Source organism: Corvus brachyrhynchos, unplaced genomic scaffold (genome assembly GCF_000691975.1).
Source record: "Corvus brachyrhynchos isolate BGI_N302 unplaced genomic scaffold, ASM69197v1 scaffold440, whole genome shotgun sequence".
NCBI lineage: Eukaryota > Metazoa > Chordata > Aves > Passeriformes > Corvidae > Corvus > Corvus brachyrhynchos.
Genome location: NW_008235750.1, coordinates 86,809 through 100,410, shown reverse-complemented (window position 1 = coordinate 100,410; position 13,602 = coordinate 86,809). Strand labels below are relative to the sequence as shown.

The 13,602-nt window shown below is 55.6% G+C and overlaps 2 protein-coding genes across 2 annotated transcripts in view; both read right to left on the bottom strand.

Moving 5' to 3' along the window:
* Positions 1-282, bottom strand: part of LOC108444731 (zinc finger protein 420-like) — a 12,258-nt gene extending 11,976 nt beyond the window's left edge. Inside the window, 1 exon segment of the mRNA XM_017726377.1 lies at positions 201-282. The gene's annotated coding sequence lies outside the window, so the exon portion shown is untranslated.
* Positions 283-8,397: 8,115 nt separating this feature from the next.
* On the bottom strand, positions 8,398-13,096 carry LOC103625181 (hydroperoxide isomerase ALOXE3). The gene is made up of 13 exons (XM_008644592.2): positions 12,959-13,096; positions 12,365-12,563; positions 12,211-12,292; positions 11,994-12,116; positions 11,793-11,896; positions 11,361-11,683; positions 11,082-11,285; positions 10,861-10,947; positions 10,187-10,356; positions 9,989-10,110; positions 9,796-9,896; positions 9,160-9,330; positions 8,398-8,944 (listed from the first exon to the last, which is right to left on the bottom strand). The coding sequence occupies exons 1-13, from the start codon at positions 13,094-13,096 to the stop codon at positions 8,765-8,767; spliced, it is 2,004 nt and encodes a 667-aa protein (XP_008642814.1). The 3' UTR covers positions 8,398-8,764.
* Between the last annotated feature and the right edge of the window lie 506 nt (positions 13,097-13,602).

Sequence of the window (13,602 nt, the reverse complement as noted above, 5' to 3'; positions counted from 1 at the left end):
ACCGCCGGGGCTCTGCCGGCAGCCGCCACCGGGACCACGACAAAAACGCCACCTCCCGGAGACCCTTCAATATCCCCCCAAGGCGCATTTCCGGCTCAGCTTTGGAATCCCGGAAGATCCAAAGATGAAAAGATCCCAGAAAAACTCTCCCAGGAAACCCCCCCCATGATATTTGCGGCGAGCTCCCGCTCCCCGGTCACCTGCGGGATGCGGAGGGGAGGACCGATGCTCCCAGAGCGGGGGGGCTGCACTTACAATGAGCTGTGGACTTGTGGCTCCCCCTCTTCCTGCCCCTGCTCCTCCTCCTGCTCCTCCTCCTCTCTCTGCCTCGTCCTTTCCTCCTCCGGCTGCTTCTTTTGCTGCTGAGTATTGGCTTCTCCTCTTCGTCCTTCATCCGTCCTCCTCCTGCTTCTCCTTCTTCATCTCTTCTTCGCCTCTTCTTCCTGCTCTTCCAGGCACCCTGGATGTGCGTACAGACTGGGAAAGGAGAGAGTAGAGAGCAGCTGCAGGAAGGGACCCGGGACCTGATCGATGCCCAGTTGGATCTGTCAGCAGTGCCCTGGCAGCCAGGAGGGCCATCCGTGTGCTGGGTGCAACAGGCCCAGCATCGCCAGCCGGGCCAGGGACGGCACTCACGGACAAAACAGTCTGGTGGGGATAGGAATTGAATTAATTACCTATCAAAATCATAGCAGGATAATGGAAAGTAAAATAGATCTTACAAACACCTTCCCCAACCCCCTCCCTCCTTCCCGGGCTCTCCCTTCTTCCAGTGGCACAGGGAGACGGGAATGGGGGTCACGGTCAGTTCATCACATCTTGTTCCTGCTGCTGCTCAGGGAGACAAGTTGGGAGTCCTTCCCCTGCCTCAGCATAGGTCCCCCACAGGGTCACAAGTCCTTGCAGCAAAGCTGCTGCAGGGTGGGCTCCTCTCCCCAGGGATCCACAGGGATCCCAGCACAGGCTTTCCATGGACTCACATCCTTTTCGGGCATCCGCCTGCTCCAGCGTGGGCTTCTCCAGGGGCTGCAGGGGAATCTCAGCTCTGGCACCTGGAGCAGCTCCTGCCCCTCCTTCTACACTGCCCTGGGTGTCTGCAGTGTTCCTCTCGCATGTTCTCGCTCTGGTCTTCTCTGGAACCAATTCGATCTGCCCAAGAACTTTTTCCTTCTTGAATCCATTATCCCTGAGGTGTGTCTTGGGGTGATTTTATAATACTGTATTCCCCTATTGTCTGCTTACTGCCCAGAAATGGGTCCCTCAGCTTTAGGCTGGGCCCGAGGGAAAGGGGGGGGAAGCCGACCGAATTCTTCAGCGTGGTTTGCGTTCAAGGACTCACACGCTCCCCCACATTCTTACTGCTGCAGAGCTGAGGGATCACCTTCCTGGTTTTAGCTAACCTGTTAGCTGAGGCAAGAATTTTTCCCAGGACTGCATACCAGCATACCAAAATCCTCTGGAAATTTTTCTTCTTCTTCTGGAACTGTTTGGCCTAGCTGTGGTCTGAGAACCAGGTCATTGGACCCCACGGACCAGTGGGGAGGCTGCAGGGATGCCGCATCCTGGCCTTGGACCTCGGGAGGGGCTGAGCCAGCTACAGAGGGAACTCTAAGTCCACCAGCTTTCTCTGCATCAAGGAAGTTTAATATTTTAACAGCTATTCATTTTTCCTGTGCCCTGCTGGCAGTTTGTTTGTTAAATAAATATTTTTTTTCACTTTTCTCCAAGCAATTCCTTTCGTACTGGTGGGGGAGGGAGTGCTGAAAACCTGTCTTCTGTGGAGGAGATGTTCCTTCCAGAGTGTTTCCCCCTAAACTTGTCTCTAACTGAGACAAGGTGTCACTGCCATCTCTGTTTGACCCACCCTTGGCCAGTGGTGTGTCCGTCCTGGCGCCAGCTGGTGTTGGCTCTGCTGGACACAGAGAAGCTTCTGGCAGCTTCTGGCAGAAGCCACCCCTGTAGCCCCCCTGCCACCAGAACTTGGCCACACAAACCCAATACAGGCACTAATGAAAGAACTCTGGAAGCCCTTTGCATTCCCTTTGGGAACTATTGGTCGGCCACCCCTCATTCACAGGTCCCACCTGGCCTGCCCCATTTGTCCTGCAGGACAGGAAGAAAAGAGAGAAGAGAAAAGAAGGAGGAAGGAGAGAAGGAGGTAGAGAAAGAGCCAGAAAATGGGATCCTGGGAACAAGAGAGGGATGGGGAGATACTTCAGGATGGTAAGAGAGACAGAGAAGTGGAGAGGGGTATCTGTGGTTACTGCAGGCCCTGCTTTTTGCACGGATGACGTATGGAGACCTGGTAGCACCAAATTCTGCTGGTGGGCTCCTGAAGTGGATGTCAGTGCCTTTCCTTGGGAAGTACAACACCTGGGCCCATTGTTGCTGTGCAGGTGATGGCTGCCCAGAGGAGGGAAAGGCCGGCAATAGCTTTCTGTCCTGGCACCTTTTGTGTGGGAGCAATCCTTGAGCTTGCTTGATCTTGGGAGATGGGTTCAGGAGGAGGTAAGAGCAATCTCAATAACCCACCATCAAAATTTGGAGCCCGGCTCCCTGGTCAACCTCAGAGCTAGGGCATCCCCATGTACAGGAGGCTTTTCCCCGCCTCCTGCTCACCTTGTGCAGGTAGAGGAAGGATGATGAGCCCCAGCATGAATCCCCCCACTCCTGTTGCCATCTAACTGCAGCTCCACCCTGAGCACCCCAGGGAACTGTTGGGAGAGGTACAGAGGATGTCATGGGACCCCCCTTCACATCTCATTCCCTCATTTCCACCTTTCTATGCCTTTTCCACAGTACCTCCAATCCCCAGCTGCACCCTAAACTCTGTTTGAGGTCCCAGCCCCCTCCCATTCCCCACACTGTGTGTCTGAGCTCACCTAAGAGCTCCTCACCCACACCTGGATGAGCTCCTCACCCATACCTGGATGTGCTCCCGGCACCACCAGTACCACCAGAATGGCCCCAGCTCCCAGGAAATGGAAAACAAAGACGTGATTGGTGGCAGCCAACATGGCTTTACAAAGGGGAAATCATGCCTGACAAATTTGGTGACCTTCTATGGCAGGGCTACAGCATTGGTGGATGGGGGCAGAGCAACCGATGTTGTCTGTCTAAATTTATGCAAAGTGTTTGACACTGTCCCTCATGACATCATTGTCTCCAAAGTGGAGAGACATGGATTTGATGAATGGAGCATTTGGTGGACAAAGAACAGTCTGGATGGCTGCATGCAAGGAGTTGTGGTCAACGGCTCATTGTCCACGTGGAGACCAGTGACCAGTGGGGTCCATACTGGGGCCAACACTGTTCAGCATCTTTGTCAGTGACATGGACAGAGGGATTGAGGCACCTGCAGCATGTTTGCTGATGACACCAAGCTGTGTGGTGCACCGCACACTGGAGGGAAGGGATGGGCCATCCAGAGGGACCTTGACAGGCTTGAGGGGTGAGGCCGATGAAACCCTCATGAAGTTCAACAAAGCGAAGTGCAAGGCCTTACACCAGAATCATGGGAATCCCAGACATACCAGCAGGCTGGGTGGTGAAATGATCAAGAATGGCCCTGTGGAGACTTTGGGGTGTAGATGAAAAACTCAGCAGGTGCCTGCAGTGAGCACTACCAGCCCAGAAACTAACAGAGTTTTCGGCTGCATCCAAAGGAATGTGGCCAGAAGATTGAGAGAGGTGACTCTGCCCCTCTACTCTGCCCTTGTGAGACCCCATCTGGAGTCCTGCGCACAGGTCTGGTGTCCCCATCATAAGAAGGACTTAGAACTGTCAGAGAAAGTCCAGAAGAGGTCACGAAGTGGGTTAGAGAACTGGAGTACCTTCTCTATGGAGCCAGGCTGAGAGAGCTGGGGCTGTTCAGCCTGGAGAAGACCAGGTGGTGTGGAGACCTCAGAGCACTTGTGCTAGTTCTGGCTGGGGTGGAGTTAATTTCCTTTGCCAATGCCAGTCCAGTTTCCTTTGCACAGGCAGCAGTGGAGCTGTGTTTGGGGTTGTGCTGAACACAGGGCTGAGAACACAGATATGGTTTGTTTCTTGCTGAGCTCAGCCAGAACCGAGGCCTTTCCTGCCTCTCATACGGCCACAGTGGGGAGGGGGTGCATGGGAAGCTGGGAGGGGTCACAGCCAGGGCAGGTGACCCCAACTGACCCAAGTGTTATTCTAGACCTTATGGCAGCATGCTCAGGATATAAAGTGGGGGGAAGAGGGAAGAAGGGGAGGACATTTGCTGTGGTGCTGTTTGTCTTCCCCAAGCCAGTGCCTCTTCTCCCCTGCTTATCCTTCCAAAAGAGCCTTTAACTATCCAACAGGGTACTCCAATCACAGTTGTCTCATCCCACCAGGTTTCACTTATGCCAGTGATGTCAAATCTCTGGCAGTGGGCCAAAGCTTCCAGCCCATCTTTGTTACTCATGCTGCATGCATTAATGTAGAAACATTTCAGGTGTGGTACATTGTGGCAGGATTGAGAGATCCTATTAGTGCTCCTTCCCTCAAGTTTTGGCACTCCATCTCATTGCTCATCACTGGTGAGCCTGGTTTTGTCCATTTCCCCCTTCTAAGCTCATTCAAAGCTCTGTCAACAAGCCCCACTGGCTCCTGTGCTAGAGCTCTTTTTCCCCTCTGAGAAAGGTGAATCCCATCAGGTGTCAGTAGACGAGGTGTTGAATAGATCATCCCATGGTCAAATAACCCAATTTTTTCCAATTGCATCAGCCTTGGACCCACACATTGATGGATCTTGCCTATTCCTATCAATATTATTCCTTGTTACCAGAAGGATCGAAGAAATCACTACCTGTGCTCCTGATCCTTCAACCAATTGTCTCAAGGCCTTGAAATCGCTTTTGATTGCCCTCAGATTTCTCTTTGTAATTTCTGTATATATCTCTGCCAGATTGAAAAACCAATAGCAGATAGTAATCAGAAGGCCTTACTAGACTGGAGAGTTTTCCAGAAGTGTCCCTTACCCAAGCCCCTAGGAGACTGCAGACTTCCCTGTGAGTTGGGTCCTGTCTGCCAATTGGGCCCTCCGTTCTCCTTAGCAGGGAGTGTCCTATTACAGCTACCCTTCTTTTCCTCTTAACAGAGGAGATTGTGATGCAGGGTACAGGTGGTGTTGCTTTAGGAGGCTCCTCTATCCCAGAAGCACCTTCACCCACCTCATCAGCTGGTGGCCTCTTACCTCATCAGTAAGAGGCCACCAGGGCCTCTTACTTGTTGTAGAAGGTCCAGGTTTTCAGATGGGGGAGGAACCTCCCTCCTGGTACATGCCATGACTCTCTTCCAGCCTTCATCTTCAACAGACCCTTGACCTTGCAGGGTTCTGAGTCCACCTGCTTCTCCATGACAACAAAGGTTCAAGTCTCTGAGAATCTGGAGACTGGAGTGTCTCTGAAAATAACTGGTCTAAGTTGGGCTTCTTGTGTTTACTGTCTGTTTAGGATTTGGGTATTTTGTATTCATTCTTTTCTATGCTGTGCGGATCTTCAGGGCCATGCTGAGGATCCCCTCTGGGCAGGGACAGCACAAAGCCATGTGCTTCCCTCACCTGACTGGTCTCCCTGTTTATCAGCACTTCTGTGTTTGTTTACCTGAAGCCCCGCTTCACCTCCTCCCCACTGCTGGATCTGGTGGTGTCAGTTCTGTACTTGGTGGTACCTCCAGCACTGAACCCCCTCATCTACAGCCTGAGGAACCAGAAGCTCAAGGATGCCCTGAAGAAACTTAGGACTGGATGCTTTCCAGCAGCCACAGCCTGCCTGCTGTCCTCTGTCAGTGAGTCTCAGTGCATGTCATGGCAGATCAAGTCTCTTTCCTTATTTACAGATTTTTTCTTCCCCACTTGTGATGTTGTTGTCTTGAAGAAGAAATGTCATTACTCATCCCCTCCTCCTTTGTCATCCACCAAGCTTGTGTGACCCGGAGACATTGTGTGAATAGGGAGACTCACATGGTATTCAAATGAAATAAATTAACCTGCAGCAATTTTGTTTTGGCCTTGAGATCCATCCTCAGCAGAGCGGGAATGAATGAGAAATGAGAACAGTTTTCTGGCTGCATCAGCCTTGTAATAGGCCCTGTGCCTGGAGCAGGAGGAGCTCTTTAGGACCACAAGGGCTGGGACTTTTGTTAGCCTGGGGATAAGGGATAGCAGGAGAGGCTACAGAGCTCTCAGGATCTCCTGGAGAGGAGAGCAGGGCACACAGGGAGCCTCCTTTTCCTTTGGCCAAACATCTTCCCCCATCTGTGGGGCTGAGTCCTCTCTGAGCTCCAGCTGCTGCTGAGCCCTTCAGAGGGACTGAGGACACGGGGCCACTGCCCAGAGCACCCTGCCCTGAACAGTCATGTGGGGCCAGGCCCTTGGTGCTGGAGAGAGCTCAGACGAGGTGGGAGAGCTTGGAGGGAGCTGGGCTGGGCTGGAAAGAACTGGGGAGAGAAAACCTTTAGTGTCCATCTCACTCTGTGTGACCATGCAGGGGAGGACTCACCCCAGGGGTTTATGGTGCAGAGCCAAGGCTTGTGGAAGGGATCAAAGATTTCAAAGTGCCTGCGAGAGGAGGCTGCTCTGTGCCCTTGGTGGCAGGGACAGAGCAGGGAGGGGGCCCAGGACATTTGTCACCCGCAGCCTCTGTGCCCAGCCATTGCCAGCCCTGGCTGCTCAGCCCAGGTTTGCAGGGGAGTTTGGCCGTGCCCCAGCTCCATCCTCCTGCGGGGCTCAGGGCCTGTTCCCGGCAATGGCCCAGAGCCCGGCAAAGCCTGGGGCAGGGCTGTCTGTGCAGGCCCACAGGTGCCACAGCCTGTGCAGGAGCTGGGAGCGGCTGCCAGCAGGGAGGCTGTGGGGCACAGAGTCCCAAGGCTGCTGTGGGCACCATGGCACAGGGGCTGTTCCCACCCGCAGTGCTCCTGTCCTGGGCTGGGCCTGCACAGGGGGACTGTGGGGACATGTGAAGGGAGCAGGACTGGGATGTCACAGGACAGGTTACAAACAGGAGCCATGAAGACGCTGCCAGGAGGTGACAGCAAGGCCAGCAACAGACAAGGAATTTCTGTGCATTGTCTGTGCTGTGCAGGGCTGCTTCAGAACAGGGAGGGGGATTTAATACCAGCAGACACTAGTACTGATGTTGAGGGATGCAATGGCTTCTTTGCCTGAGTCTTTACTGGAAAGGTCTCTCAGGTCTCTGTGTTTAGTGAAGGGCTTCAAGGAGGAGGAAAGCATGTATTGGCAGGAACCTCACTGAGGGGAAGAAGGGGTTAAAAGCAGAAGATTTTGCAAGGAAGAAAAGAAAGAGTTGTTTTTGCTCAAAGATGACCTTGCAGCTGAAAGATGCTAATATTCAGTGGGGGAGATTTCACATATTGTGGTTGCTTTGGGTTGTTTTCTGTCTGCTTTGAGAAGTGGAATTTCTGCAGAAGATAACAGGATGTTGTAAAAAAGACCTGAAAAGCATTTTTCACAGGCCTAGGCCTCCTGGTGAGAGGGAAGAGAGATAAGAAGCTCAGAGATAGTAAAAACACAGCCTTGTGAAGGAATGTGCCTGTGATAGGCCCTGTGATGTGTTAAGGCAGGGAACAGGGTTGGTGTGCATGCTTTTTGCCCCTGTTAAGATGGAATAAGCTTAGGAGTATACGTGTCCCCATTTTGCTAGCATGGCGATAGAATAAAATCTACTCTTTATACTTCAGCTGTGGGTTTTGGCCATCTTGGTTACCTGCATATCTTCAGTTCACCCACTCATGAAATCCCAGAAGGACAAATGCCAGTATCAGCCCCTGTAATGGCACAGGCTGGAGCTGCCTGGCTGGGAGTATCCCTGTGGGAAAGGTCTTGGTGGACAGGGAGCGGGGCAGGAGGCAGCCATGTGCCCTGGCAGCAAGGAAAGCCAGGAGCACCCTGGGCTGTGTGACCAGGAGATCAAGGATGCGGATTATCCAGGTTACTATGCCTTGGTTTTGGTTCCTCAACACACAAAAGATGTCCGAAAGCCTGAGCAGGTTCAGTGAAGGGCCTCCAAGGTGGGGCTGCAGCACCTTGCGTGTGAGGAGGATGAGGAAGCTGGACTTGGATTGGATCCAGCCACACCCACATTCCCTTCTGAGAAGAGGTTTAGAAAGCCAGGGGGTCCTGGGTATGTTTTGGGGGTGTTGGGGTCCTCTCTGCACCTTATATCTCAAAAGGAGCTTCTCTAATAAACTTTGTCTGAAGCTCCCACTCTGCCCACAACAAGGGGAGCACTGCAGGGGGGCACTGGGGTCACTGGGGACCAGTGATGACCACTGGGAGCACTGGGCACTCCTTCATGTCTCCCAGTTGCCTCAGTCCATCTCCCACTTTGAGTGGGGGCTGTGTGGATCCCTGTGGTTTTAGGGATGGACATGCAGTAAGGATGGACAGCTGGCATTTATTGGGGGGAAGGAAATGGAGTGGGGGGTGCTGAGGGTGCTGGGGGTAGATGCTGAGGGTTTCCAGGTGTGGGGTCGTGGGGTTGCTGGCATTGTCCAAGTGCAGGATGCTGGGTGACAAGGGTGTTGGGGATGGCCATGTAAGGGATGCTGGGAGCGCTGCGTGTACTGGATGTCCAGATGCTGGTGGTTCTGTGTATTGGGGGTGCCCAGGTGCAGGGTGCTGGGTGTTCTGGAGGTGCTGGGTGCACTGGGTGTCCAGATACTGGGGTTGCTGGGTGCTGGGGGTGCCCAGGTGCAGGGTGCTGGGAGTGCTGGGGGTGCTGAGTGGGTGCAGCTCCCATGCTCAGATGGAGATGCTGTTCTCCGTCTCCAGCGGGTTCAGGTAGTTGTATCTCAGCTCAGCCAGGTAGTTCCTCTCCTCAATCCGGTCCCGGATTTCCTCCAGTTGCCCTTGGAAGGCCCGGATGAGCCGCCGGGGTTCCGCCTCCGTGAACCACTCCTCGGGGTACTGTCCCAGGAGCCTCTAGAGGGGACAAGGACATGGACCCTTCCGCTTCAAACCCTTGGTGCCATTTGGGGGTTCTCTGGCAACCTGGTAGCTGTGGAGCAATGGTGGCCATCCCCCAACCTTGGTGGCACCAAAGGTGGTGACACCCACCCTTGTGGACACCTCTTGCAGTTCCCTGGGCCCACAGAGCTGTTTGGGGGGGCACATGGGGACCGTGAGGCCAGACTCACCCTGTCCTTGAGCTGGGAGCTGAGGAGAATGAGGGCCACCAGGATGTTGGCAGTGGTGGCCACTTCGGGGACGGTGTCAAGGAAGTGCTGGAGGAAGGCCCGGCCCTTCTCACAGGGTGGTGGGTGGCGCATGGAGGATGGGGCGTTGGGGACAAAGGCTCCCAGGTCATACTGCAGGGGGAGAGGTCACTGCAGAGAACATCCTCCCAAAAGAGCAAGGGGATGGGTGGGGACATCCCCCCAAAACCGTGAGGGGACAGGTGGGGACATTCCCCTGAAACAGTGAGGAGACAAGTGGGGACATTCTTTGGCATGGGGAGGGGGGGCAGATGGCGACATCTCAGCACAGCAAGGGAGATGGAGGGGGGACATCTCCTCCAGTATGAAGAGGGGATGGATGGGGACATCCTTCTGGCATGAGGACACATTGGATGGGGTTGTAGGATGAGGACATCCTTCCAACACGGAGATAGGATGGATGGGGACATCCATCTGGCATGCAGGGAGGTGTGACATAGACATTGGTTCAGGATGGGCACATCCTTCCTATGCACAGAGGAGTGGGAGGGGAACATGTCCCCAGCATGGCTCGAGGACAGCTGGGGATATCCTTTGGGTCCCTGGCCCATGTCCCACCTGCCCGTTGTTGACAGCTGCGTGCTGCGCCGAGCAGGTGAACATCACCATGGTGAGGAACTTGATGAGCTCTGCCACGGTCTGCAGCGAGGACGGAACACCTGGGTGGGGGTGGCGACAGCCAAGAGCGTCAGGGATCTGCCTGTCCCCTGCCTCCCCTGGGGACATCCTGTGGCAGCTGCAGGTGTGCTACCTGAGGAGGTCCTGCCCAGGAAGCCATTGGTGAAGATGTCCATCACCCAGGCCTGCAGCTCGGTGTCCCCGCTCACTGCTGCATCCCCACCATAGTAGAATGTCACAATGCCGGTGACAAAGCTGCCATAAGGATGAGGTGATTGTGAGATCCTGGAGCACTCCAGGACCACCCTCCACCCCCCGAAGCCAGTCTCACCTCTCAATGGCTTCCCAGAGCCTCATCGCATCATCTCGGTAGTGGTAGTTGGGGACGTGGGACATGCCGCGGTGGCGGATGTCATCGGGGAGGCACAGGGATGTGTAGGTCACCTGCTCCAGGCCTCGCTGCACCACCAGCAGCAGCCCCTCGTAGGTCACCCCTGAGCCCTGGAAGGAGGGCCACCCATGGGTGGGGAGGGAAGGAGAGCCCAGCTTCAGTGTCCTCCAGTGTTCCCAGTACACCCCAGTACTCTGCACTGCTTGCAGGGTACAAGTCCTCCAACTACACACCCAGTGCCCCTGGTACTCCATTATATTCCAGTGCTCTCCAGTGTCCTCCACCACATGTTCTCTAGTGTCTCCCAGGTCTCTCATGCTTCCCAGTGTCCCCTAGTGCCCCCAGTACACTACAGTGCTCCCCAGCAATTCCAGTACACCCAGTGTTCCCAGTACACCCCAGTACTCTGCATAGCTCCCAGTAGCACCCCAGTACTCCTCAGTGTTTCCAGTAGACCCCGGAGCTCTCAGGAGACCCCAGTGCCCCAAATAGAATCTGGTACTTCCAGTGCCCCCAGTAGACCCCAGCACCCCCATGCCTCCCAATACCCCAGAGCATTCAGTGGCCCTCAGTGCTCCCAATAGGCCCCAGTGCTCTCAGGCCCCAGGGCTCACCTTGTCAATGAGGCCACCAGGGTTGATGAGGACACTGCGAGCCAAGGTGTTGATGTGCAGTGTGAAGTGGAAATGGGGCATGAGGAGCTGAGGGGGGAACAAACACCTGGCAGGTGACCAGGGACCCCTCCATGGAGCTGGAGGGGCTGTCAGGTGGGGCATAACTGCCCTCAGATCTGGGGGCAGGGGGGGCAGTGGGTGGCCCTGAGGGGGGACCTTACCTTGAAGAGGGGGTGACAGGTGGGCAGATGGCGCAGGGTGGCAATGGCGAAGACCTCCCCAAAAAGGTGGGTCCTCAGCAGGTGGGTGAGGAGCTGGTGGCTGTAGAAGTCGGCGTTGCGCACCCAGGTCTTGGCCAACAGCCAGTCCCACTCATCATCACTCGGCAGGAAGATGGGGCTGCAGGGTCCTGGCGTTTGGCTGAGCTATGGGACACCACACGGTGGTCTAGGACCATTGTCATCCTCCTGATGGCAGGGTTTGGGGTGGGACATCCCTACCTGGATGGCGATGGGACGCAGGAGTCCATCAGTGCCCTGGTGAAGCAGGCAGAGCGGGGCCGCTACGTACTGCTGGCGTCCGTAAATGGTGTCAGCCGGGATGTCCTCCAGCACCTTGTAGTCCACAATGAAGATCCGACCTTCTTGCAGCTCCTTGCCCAGGTCAGTGCCATCCCCCAGCGAGCCAGCAACCATCTCTGGTGTCACCGGGAATTTGGGCGGCAGTGTGGTGCAGCGGTGGATGATGATGGGGTTGTTGCCATTGAGGAACTGGGAACCGAAGAAGTCATCTTCTTGCCAGTGCTTGGCCACATACTCAGGGACTAAGGGGACGGTCAGACATCAGCACCCACTTACCGACCCTTCAGGGACATCTTGTGAAGCCCTGAGTTATGCAGGGGAAGGGCAGGGGACAGTACACAAGGCACCCACCAATATCCCTGCCCTGTGTCCGGGAGAAGATGGTGCGCATCTCATCCAGGCTGTTCCAGGAGGTGCGTCTCAGTAGGAACCCTGACAGAAAGTGGGAGGCCCCTCTACAGGGCAGAGGGGGACCTCAGCACACCCCTTCTGTTCTCTGGCCCCTTTCCCTGCCATCACCCAGGTCCTCCCTGGCCTCAGGGCACTGCTTACTGGAAGATGAGGAAACCAGTGAAGTTGGTGGCCCTGATGCAGGAAAACTGGATGTTCGAGTCAAGTTCGAAGACGGAGTCCACGCTGAGGCAACGGGGCCAGCCTTGGGCAAAGTTCTTCCACCTGAGGAACAGGGGAAACGGGAGCAGATGTAAGCATCACTGCTGACCAGCCCACCTGGCCAAAGTTGGCCTTGTCCCCATGTCCCTGCTGTCACCGGTAAGCCTCCTGCCGTGCTGCCAGCTCCCGATGACGATGTTCCTTGAGGATCTGAAGCTTGTCATCCACCAGCTTCTTCCCTGAAAGAAGGGAGGTGTCAAAAGTCGGAGCTCTGGACATCAAAAGCAGGATGGGGGCAGGGTGGGTCCTACCTGCGCCCTCCCGCACCTCCACCGTGGTGACCCCCTCCAGCCACTGGTAGCAGGGGAAGCGATACAGGGTGCCGTTGGGGGCTGTCACCCGGACGTCCTTGCAGAACCAGGCGTCCTCCAAGAAGAGCCGCCACTTGTGCAGGCGGATAAGGACAATGGGGCCCAAGTCCTGCCCACAGTGCACAGACAGGTTCTTCTCCTGGAGAGGAGGAAATGACTTCTGAGGGGATGGGCAGATGCCCTGTCGTGGCACCAGGGGACACCAGGAGAGAAGGGGCTCAAAGCATCCCCACTTGATTCCATTGCCTCCAGGACCCTTATCCTCCACCATCCCCTCAAAGTCCTTTTCCTCCATCCCCCCAGAGCACCGTTCCTCCAATCCCCCCCTGACCACTACCCACCATCCTCCCCAAATGGTTTTTTCCTCCAGACCCTGGAACCCCTTTCCTCCATCTCCCTCAAATCCCTTCCCACCATCCCCTTGTATCCCCAGGAAAGTCCATGCAGCCCCTCACATTCCTGGGACAGCCGGTGCCACCCCTCATGTCCCCACGACAGCTCTACCACCCCTTGTGTCCTCATTCCCATCCCCACCTTCCCTGGCTGGAACAAGAAGGGAACGGTGGTCTGGCGGCTCTCGCCGTAGCTGCCCACCAAGGTGATGGAGATGGAGTTGTTGGTCCCAGCTTCCACCATGTCACCTGTTGCCACTGTCACCTTGTAGGTGGCCATGACAAGCTGCAGCTTGTCCCGGAGATGCCTTCAGAGAAGAGTAAGGGGCTGTGGGGTGCAAACCTGCTGTTTTGGGTGATTTGGGTGTCGCAACCCCCATGGCTGTTGTGTGAGCCGGTGACAGGTCCTTCCTCCTCAGGGAGGTGTTATCAGATCACCACTACTGGCCAGCATCCAGTACATCTGATCTCAACGGATGTGGCGATGGGGACATTACCCAAGCGATGGCCCTGGGGGTGGCTGTGAAAACGTTACCCAAATTATGGCCCTGGTGGTGGCTGTGGGGACATTACCCAAGAAACGGTCCTGGGGGCGGCCATGGGGACATTGCCCAAGTGATGGTCCTGGGGGTGCCTGTGGGGACATTACCCAAGAAACGGTCCTGGGGGCGGCCATGGGGACATTGCCCAAGTGATGGTCCTGGGGGTGCCTGTGGGGACATTACCCAAGAAACGGTCCTGGGGGCGGCCATGGGGACATTGCCCAAGCGATGGTCCTGGGGGTGC

Excerpts from the sequence above, each read along its gene's own strand:
- LOC103625181 (XM_008644592.2), bottom strand. The coding sequence starts at position 13,096 with ATGGCCACCTACAAGGTGACAGTGGCAACAGGTGACATGGTGGAAGCT. Across the intron at positions 12,564-12,958 it reads TCTTGTTCCAGCCAGGGAAG|GAGAAGAACCTGTCTGTGCA; the intron begins GTGGGGATGGGA and ends CCTCCTCTCCAG. Across the intron at positions 10,111-10,186 it reads CTCTGGGAAGCCATTGAGAG|CTTTGTCACCGGCATTGTGA; the intron begins GTGAGACTGGCT and ends TCCTTATGGCAG.